The sequence below is a fragment of the Physeter macrocephalus genome, chromosome 2 (genome assembly GCF_002837175.3).
Source record: "Physeter macrocephalus isolate SW-GA chromosome 2, ASM283717v5, whole genome shotgun sequence".
NCBI lineage: Eukaryota > Metazoa > Chordata > Mammalia > Artiodactyla > Physeteridae > Physeter > Physeter macrocephalus.
The window spans coordinates 40285145-40294013 of record NC_041215.1 but is presented as its reverse complement, the minus strand read 5'-3'; the positions used below and the strand labels follow the sequence as shown (position 1 = coordinate 40294013).

The 8869-nt window shown below is 61.5% G+C and overlaps 1 protein-coding gene across 1 annotated transcript; it reads left to right on the top strand.

Moving 5' to 3' along the window:
* Positions 1-145: 145 nt before the first annotated feature.
* On the top strand, positions 146-5729 carry INHBB (inhibin subunit beta B). The gene is made up of 2 exons (XM_024117095.1): positions 146-596; positions 3044-5729. Exons 1-2 carry the CDS (start codon positions 146-148, stop codon positions 3817-3819), a joined length of 1227 nt encoding a protein of 408 aa, XP_023972863.1. The 3' UTR covers positions 3820-5729.
* The last annotated feature ends 3140 nt before the right edge of the window (positions 5730-8869 follow it).

Sequence of the window (8869 nt, the reverse complement as noted above, 5' to 3'; positions counted from 1 at the left end):
CGGCGGCGGCCCACCGGGCGGGCGGGCGGGCGGGAGGAGGCCCGGGCGGGGGCGGGGCGGGGCGGCGCGCCGGGAGCCCGGAGCCCGGCCCTGCGCTCGGCTCGGCTCGCCTCGCGGCGGGCGCCCTCGTCGCCAGCGGCGCACCATGGACGTGTGGCCCGGTCGGGCGCTGGGGGCTGCCTGCCTTTTGCTGCTGGCGGCCGGCTGGCTGGGGCCCGAGGCCTGGGGCTCGCCCACGCCCCCGCCGTCGCCCGCCGCGCCGCCGCCGCCGCCCCCGCCGCCCGGAGCTCCCGGCGGCTCGCAGGACACCTGCACGTCGTGCGGCGGCTTCCGGCGGCCCGAGGAGCTGGGCCGGGTGGACGGCGACTTCCTGGAGGCGGTGAAGCGGCACATCTTGAACCGCCTGCAGATGCGGGGCCGGCCCAACATCACACACGCCGTGCCCAAGGCCGCCATGGTCACGGCCCTGCGGAAGCTGCACGCGGGCAAGGTGCGCGAGGACGGCCGGGTGGAGATCCCGCACCTCGACGGCCACGCCAGCCCGGGCGCCGACGGCCAGGAGCGCGTCTCCGAGATCATCAGCTTCGCGGAGACAGGTGGGTCGGCCCCTCGAGCGGCCCTCGCTCCTCCTCCACCCCCTTCTCGTGGCTCTGGCCGCCGCCGCAGCCAGCGCGCCCTGGGGGAAGCCCGGACTCCCGGCCCAGCCCGCTCGCCTCGGGCCCTGTGCGCTCCGTCCCGGTTGTCGTCCTCTTCCCGCTGGCAGCAACCCCCTCCCGCTGCCCTGCCCCCGCCGCGGAGCGCTCTGCCCTCCACCCCTGCTCTCCGAAACGGGCCCCAGCGCCTCCGGGCGCGCGCCCCCCTCCCGGCCGATGCGTGCGGCCCTGGCTCCGCGGGCGTTCGCTCGGTGATGGCTTAACGTTTTTGTTTCCCACGATCGGAGTGTAGGCTTAGCAGTGTGGATGGAGATGTGTGTGCTTGTTGATATCCGTGGGCCGGAGGAGTGTGTGTGTGTGCGTGTGTGTGTGTGAGTGTGTGTGTGCCTGCGTGAGAGGCCCTTGGGGCCGCTTCCATCGCCGGGTGGTGTGGGCTTGCCAGGATTGCTGAAGCCTCGCTGGGGAGAGCTAGGCAACCTCTCTTCCGATTGTGTGGGCACTGGAATTGGGCGGAAGGCAGGCTTCTCAACAGGTCCCATCATTTACGCAGAGAAAGACTGCGGCTCGGCTCCGGGGCAGCCCCGTGCCTCTCGGCTCGCCTGGCAGCGGCAGCAGCTCCTTGGCCTTAGAGCCAGTAGAGTTCGTAGTTAACAAAGGGTCGGAGTCCTTTCTGGAATTTTCCCCCGGCCCTGGATTGCAAATTTCGACCGCTGTCTAAATGTAAAAATCAAGCAAGGAAAAATACCTTTTCAACTTTAAAAGAAGGAGTAAAATGTGCTCGTGCTGAAATGCTGCAAGTGCTTTCGGCTCCGCTGTCCTTTTCAGGACTTGAATGAGTCCGGTGGCTTTTGTGCCTGGAGCTCAGCCCCATTTGTGCCCAGGGGACTGCGGAGAAGGTCGCAGGGGGAGCCCTGGGCAGGGCGGGGTGGGCAGGGAGCCTTGGGGGGGGTTGGTGGCAATTGTGTCCCCAGGCTGCACATGCCCTCCCCCCGCCCCCCCCCCCCGCAAGGCAGCGGGCAGACTGTGTTGGTGCCTCCTGGGGTTGAAAAGGGATGAAAAGTTTTGCATGGCCGGGTGTGGAGCAAAGCAGAGACAATCAGGGCTGGTTTGTGCTTAGAAAGAAACGCGTTGCTGTTTTAGCTGTCCGACAGAGTCAGGGAAAGCTGGACATGCAATTAGAGAGCTTGGATTAAACGGTGCTTTGGGGCCCAGAGTAGAAATGTGATTCTGGAAGGTCGAGGAGGCCTTTTGGTCCCGGTGGCACAAAATGACAGCGGGGGCTGTTATATTTCTGGTCCGTTTCACGGAGCCAGCTCTTTGACTTATAAATAACAGATTCAGGTCACAGGCAGCTCGTCCAAGACCAGCTTTTAAGGCTGCACTTTCCCCCATTTCAAAGTCAGATGTCTGTTATTAGAGAAGCCAGGCGGGGCCTGAGGAGGGGGCTGGGAGGGGGGCAGTGGTAGGAGGTTTGATAAAACCAGCGGAGGCCACACAGTTGCCTTATTTGTTCTTCCTGCAAAAAAAAAAAAAATAAATGTAGAGATTGTCAGAGAGAAGGGTCACTGAAATGTAGGATGAGAGAGGCGTCCTCTCTTGGTTGGCATGGCCTCACTTCTGCTTGAGCTGAATTATTGAGAAAACTAACAAGCCAGTTCTCCTTATCCGTGGAGATTTCGAACGTGCCATTCACGGGGAGCCAGGGTCTTGTGAAAGGGGTGGGCCTCAAGTTTCAGGGCCCAGTGTCCTGTCCCTTGGAGCTACTCGGAAACGAGGGCTGCACTTTGCAGCCTGCAACGCACACGTTCCTGTGTCAGAAATCTGAGCAGAGCTGGCTTGTTTGCAGTGGAGGTTCCACTGGGGGTTGGATCAGATCATGCTTAGGTAAACACTGCAAAGAGGCGGTAGGTGGCTCAGCTGGATTTTGCAATGCCCTAAAGTTAACCAAAAAAAAAAAAAAAAAAAAGAACCCAAACTCTGCTAGAACAACCCACCCCCAAATCCTCAGCGAGATCCTGGTTTTGTTTTTCAGATTTCACAGATACCCGTAACAACTTGTTAAGATCTTGGCCTCCTGACAAGTTCCTCTGTTGAGCTTTGAGTTCTGACAGCCTGTCTCCTGGGAACCCTGGCCTGGGAGAGGTGAGGCCGGGTTTTCTAGGCCCGGACCCTCCGACTCCAACCTGGTCCGGGTTTCTCGATGGGAAATGATTTTCCCCGCCTCTCCCAGGTTACCATCAGAGGCCAGGGCCCCAGGAGAGGTATTTCTGGGCAGGACCGGCCAGCTGCGTGGCCGGTGCGAGGCCCAGCATCACGCGGCAGAGTCCCCGTTTCCCGGCGCCTCACGTTCTCCTTGATCTAACTTGGCCTGCTCTCCCGCTTCTCCGCAGATGGCCTGGCCTCCTCCCGGGTCCGCCTGTACTTCTTCATCTCCAACGAGGGCAACCAGAACCTGTTCGTGGTGCAGGCCAGCCTGTGGCTCTACCTGAAGCTGCTGCCCTACGTGCTGGAGAAGGGCGGCCGGCGGAAGGTGCGGGTCAAGGTGTACTTCCAGGAGCAGGGCCCCGGCGAGCGCTGGGCCGCGGTGGAGAAGCGCGTGGACCTCAAGCGCAGCGGCTGGCACACCTTCCCTCTCGCCGAGCCCATCCAGGCGCTGTTCGCGCGGGGCGAGCGGCGGCTCAGCCTGGACGTGCAGTGCGACGGCTGCCGGGAGCTGGCCGTGGCGCCCGTGTTCGTGCACCCGGGCGAGGAGTCGCACCGGCCCTTCGTGGTGGTGCAGGCGCGGCTGGGCGACAGCCGGCACCGCATCCGCAAGCGGGGCCTGGAGTGCGACGGCCGGACCAACCTGTGCTGCCGGCAGCAGTTCTTCATCGACTTCCGCCTCATCGGCTGGAACGACTGGATCATAGCGCCCACCGGCTACTACGGGAACTACTGCGAGGGCAGCTGCCCGGCCTACCTGGCGGGGGTGCCCGGCTCGGCCTCATCCTTCCACACGGCCGTGGTGAACCAGTACCGCATGCGGGGGCTGAACCCGGGCGCCGTGAGCTCCTGCTGCATCCCCACCAAGCTGAGCACCATGTCCATGCTCTACTTCGACGACGAGTACAACATCGTCAAGCGGGACGTGCCGAACATGATCGTGGAGGAATGCGGCTGCGCCTGAGGGCGGGGCTCCGACGGTCCCGCGGCGGGGGCACGCCAAGGCCGGCACGGCGGGGCGTGGTGCTGCCGCTGGGCTGCCCGGGAGGTGCCCGGGGGGCGGCCTGGGATGTTTCTCTACTTCTTCATCCAGCCATCGGTCAAAAGCAGAGGGGGAGGGCCCTCCGTGGACACGGCCGGCTCGACAGCGCGCACGTGGCCGCGCGCGGCCGGTGGCACCCTGCCACCCACGCAGCAGCCTTCGCGATGGCAGCAAACGGATGCGGTGACAAAGGGCAGCTCAGCCCCAAACGCCGGTCACCCGGAGAGTGGGGTGAGCAGCCAGCATCCCCACCAGCTGGCCTGGCCGCTCTGAGTCGCGCCTCCCAAGCACACAGAAGAGCACAAAGACAGAGACACGGGGTGGGGGGAAAGGGGGAGGGGAGGGGAGCCCTGCAGAGGCGGAGGTGGGGAGCGGGCCGCGGGCCGTGGCCGCGTGTCCCCTTTTGCCTGTGCAAGGCCTGCCGTACCTCAGCATCTCTTGGCTCCGACCGATGCGCGGGCTTCGTCCCCTGGCCTGGGGTCCTTCCTGCTGCGGGGACCAGGGCAGCCCCCATCTTTTCCCACCCTTGGAGAGGGAAGGAGGCCCAGAAAGGACATCACCTGCCGGAGACGGTGGGGCCGCGGCAGTGACCGTTTGACTGTTGCCTGGGTCCCTGGCTTGACTTCTGTGTGTGTGTGTTTTGGGGGTGGGGAGGGAGGGAGAGGAGAAGGGTCTTAATTTGATGCTTTAACTGATCACTAGCAGTTGAATGGTCATTCGTTCCGGTTGTACAATTGAATGGGACTTTCCTACCAGGTCTGACCTTTTAAGTTAAAAATCTGAATTGTTCCAAGTGGAAAAAAAGAAGTTGCAATCTGTGCCCTTCCCTGGGGAGATTCCTCTAGGACTGGTTGGGGAGGAGTGGAAATGACTCTTAGGCAAGTGGGGGTGAGCTCTTAGGAGGAGGGAACGGTGGGGTGAAGGCATTCTGGAAATGCTGGGGGCCGGAGGGGGGTTGCCCCCTCAGCAGGGGGCGAGGGAGCACAGCAGTTTAACTGGTCTTGGGGAAACGGGGGAGGCTTTCAGCTGCTTTGCAGAAGTGGCCCACGTGGGCCCCGGCCACCAGCGCCGGCCACAGATGTGGCCCCCGCCTGCTCGTCCACCCGCCCGCCCCTCCTAGCACTTGCACACCCGCCTGAACGCACATGATACAGCCCTTGCTTATCCGCGTGTGTCCTGAAGTGGCCCTTGGTGGAGCACTGAGCTCGCTCACCCCCAGAGGTCCAAGTGCCACGTGAACTATGCAATTTAAAGGGTTGACCCATACTAGACGAAACTGGACTCGTACGACTCTTTTTATATTTTTTTATACTTGAAATGAAATCCTTTGCTTCTTTTTTAAGCGAATGATTGCTTTTAATGTTTGCACTGATTTAGTTGCATGATTAGTCAGAAACTGCCATTTGAAAAAGAAGTTATTTTTATAGCAGCAAAAAAAAAATACAGTTAAATGTATTATACATAATTTTGGAACCAAAGAGGCCAACAGATCAGTTTTAATTTTTATTAGATGGTGAGGCCATCTTATATGAGGTGGATGTTCTGAACAATCCCTTGAGTGGCCTGCCAGTGTTTCAGGGTATAAATGGATTTTGTTTATTCAGTTTGATGTGTCTTTTCTATCCTTACACACCCAGAAGGTAGAGTAAAAAAGACGATGGTAGGATGCAGGTGTGTATCCTTAAATCCCCATCTTTGTGTTTATTTAATAAAGCTCCCCTTAGGTTCTGTTTCATAATAATTTAAAACCAAACAATTTTCCCATAGACTTGCTGTTAAAGTATTTTACATTTGTGTACAGTTGAAGAAAATAAAAGATGGAGTGCCACGGGCTTCCTGCCTTGTGTGGTGTCTGGGGTGGTGGGCTCTGGGCTCGAGGGGGCAGCTGTGGGGGGAGGGCGAGTCCAGGTGTACGGCTTTGATGCCAGTCGCTCCCCTGGGCTGCTCCTGGCATTCTCTGAGTCCTTGCCACGAGCTCGGATGTCAGGAAGAGAGTTTAGGAAAAGTGGCAGGAGCTCCAAATGAGGGACAATTAGCAAATTCATGAATTACACATTTGTTTACTCTTCTAGTCCCAAGACTGATCCTGTTGCACCAAGGCACGTCTAGTACCGTTTGAAAGTGCCGGTTAAGCCCCTTCCCTGGGAGCAAATGTGAAACCTGGGAGGTTGAAGCCCACCTGACCCCACGCCCGTCCCCATTTACTAACAGAGGTGACTGCGACCCAGAAGAGGTTACTGTCTTGGGGTGGAAGCTAGAAAACAAGGCCCTGAGGATACCAGGTGTCCTCTCCTGTGGGGGTTTTAACTGGTCATAGGTGGTGGCGGTGGTAGTAGTGACACCGGCCCACCTGCAGTTGCAGGGATGCCCGGAGATACCCACCGGATGCTGTTATCAGGCCGCCCTTGTATCATCACGCCTTTGTGGGAAATGGCGTTTCCCAGAGTTTGGAATCTGAGGCTCAGAGAGGTTCAGGGCTTACCTGAGGTCACACAGGACAGGCACCCTGGGCATTTGAGTCCAGGTGCCACGGCTGGTCCACCCTTTCCCCTGGCAGGACCGCAGGGCTGAGGCCTTGCTGCATCAGAGGCCCTACGGGGCCAGAGGGGCTACAGCGTGTGGTTTGGGGGTCACCCGTGGTCTTCCCAGAAATCTCAGGACATTTGAACAAGTGGGACCTTAGGGGTTATCTAACCACATTAAGCCAACAACTGGGAAACTGAGGGAGCTCTGGGCAGCTGGAGGGCCACCTCGATTCACATGGCCAGCTAGTGGCAGGATGCAGGCTCTGGCCTCTGTCTTTTTCTAGTCTTTGCCCGGCCAAGAGAGCTGCTGCCCTGCCAGGCTTTCATCTGAGGGGTGCATTTGTTCATCTGTGATGTCTTGAGATGGCATAAAAGTTAATGGGGGCAAAGAAGAAAATTTCACAAAGACAGGCCTGGCCTGGGCGTGCTAGGGTATGAAAGTCACCCTCCGGCTGTTCCCGGCCCAGGAGGCTTGGCCGCAGTCACCAGGGGCCTCTGCTCTTTGGATGCTGAGAATCTCCGGGCGCCCTCCTGGGTCACAGGGTGGCTCACGGGTCCCGCGGGGGCCCCGGAAGGGCCTGGGACTCCGAGGTTGGAGACCAGCGGCCGGCAGACGTGGTCTCCGAGTGGCGCCCTGCTGCCGGGTGCTGGTCTGTGCCCTGAGGGGTGAGCCCCTCAGCTGCCCGCCGCTGGGGAGATGGCGGGTGGCACGCGCTGTCCCCCCGAGGACGGGCATCCCCGTCCCAGGGCTGGGCCTCCTCCCTGGCAGGGCCGCGCGCTTCCTCCCTGTGCTTCTGTGGTCCTTGGCTCTCCGTTCTTTCTTTCCCCCCGCTGGCTTTTCCCCACATTCTCTCCCTCCTCCTCTTCCCAGGGAGCCGGGCCCAGGGTCCCACCTCTCCCCAGAGGCGCACCCCCCCCCCCCCGGCTCGCGTCCCCTCTGTCCCTCCCTTCCTTCTTCAGGCCACCAGGCCGTTAGCCGCTCACAGGGCCCTGCGTCAGGCCGGGCCAGCCGGAGCCAGAGCTGCCGGCCCCACCCGCCTCAGCTATTTCCACGCGCCGGACTCACCCTTGGCTGACTTTCGGACGTGCCTCGAGCCCTCAGCGACCCAGTGGAGTCTGAGGCTGGGGTCGGCGGGGCGAGGGGACCCCCACTCTTCCCTCCCGTCACGCCTCCCCATTTCCCAGACGGGCAGACAGAGGGCCCAGGAAGCAGGCCTCCAGGGCTGCCCTGCACCTGCCCCCCTCCTGGCCCCCTGGATGTGATGCTGCGGCCGCCCGCGGGGGCTGCGGCTCCCTGCTGCTGCACCGGGCGGGCCCCTGGCCCACCTGGAGCCCGGGCTGGCCCCACACCACGCCCTCGGCAAAGCCCTGTGGGAACCCTTGCTGGGGACCCCCCAAGGGGCCTGGCAGGCTCCCCTCCTGGGCCTCCTGAGGGGGCGGGAGGGGGCGGGGAGGCCACAGGCTGTCGCCAAGCCGCAGAGATGGCTGCAGGCTGGGGAAAGTGTGCCTTTGCAGGCAAAGAAGCCGAAACAAAACACCCTGCCTGTGGCCAGAGGCCCCGGTCGCTGGGCTTTCAGGGGGGTGTTTGGAGCTAGCGGCAGATTACCTGTGGGCTTTGCTGGAGGGCCGGGCCTGCCACGCGAGGCCTGGGGGTGAGCAGTGCTCGGGCACCGGGCCGCGTGGGGGTGGGGACGGGCTGCGGGTGAGGCTGCGTGACGTGCGGCTCTGCGCCTGGACCTGCGTCGGCCTGTCTGCTGAGCCGTGGCGGGCGTGAGGCTGTGTCCGCGGCCGTGCGTGGTGGGCTGCGCATGAGCTTGCCCGGGTCTGGTGTCGCGTGGCTGGGTGAGTGTGAGACCCTGTGGGGTGTGAGACTGTGATTGCGGGGTGTGGTTGCTCGGTTGTCTGTGTGTGTTTCTTGCCATTTTCATTTTCTTCCTGGTCCAAAAATGATGCCCTTGGCCAGTTGTACATGGTGATGGGGTTTGTTATATTTTTAAATCTGGGCTAGGTCTCCCCCTTGCTGGACAGGCGCTGGGGCAGGCGTGGGTGCAGGCACCATTTCCGTGGCCCGCGTGTTCGCCCTCAGTGTGTTTTCACAGCCCCGCTGCCCTGCCCGGCCGTGCAGTGCCAGGTGGGGGGGCGTCACTGTGGTGTCCCTGCAGCCCCAAAGCTGGAGCACTTTGGAAGTAGAATGGGGACTTCCCTGGTAGCGCAGTGGTTAAGAATCCGCCTGCCAATGCAGGAGACACGGGTTCGAGCCGTGGTTCAGGAAGATCCCACATACCACGGAGCAACTAAGCCCGTGCGCCACAACTACTGAGCCTGCGTGCCGCAACTACTGAGCCCGCGAGCCGCAACTACTGAGCCCGCATGCCGCAACTACTGAAGCCTGTGCGCCTAGAGCCTGTGCTCCGCAACAAGAGGAGCCACCGCAATGAGAAGCCCGT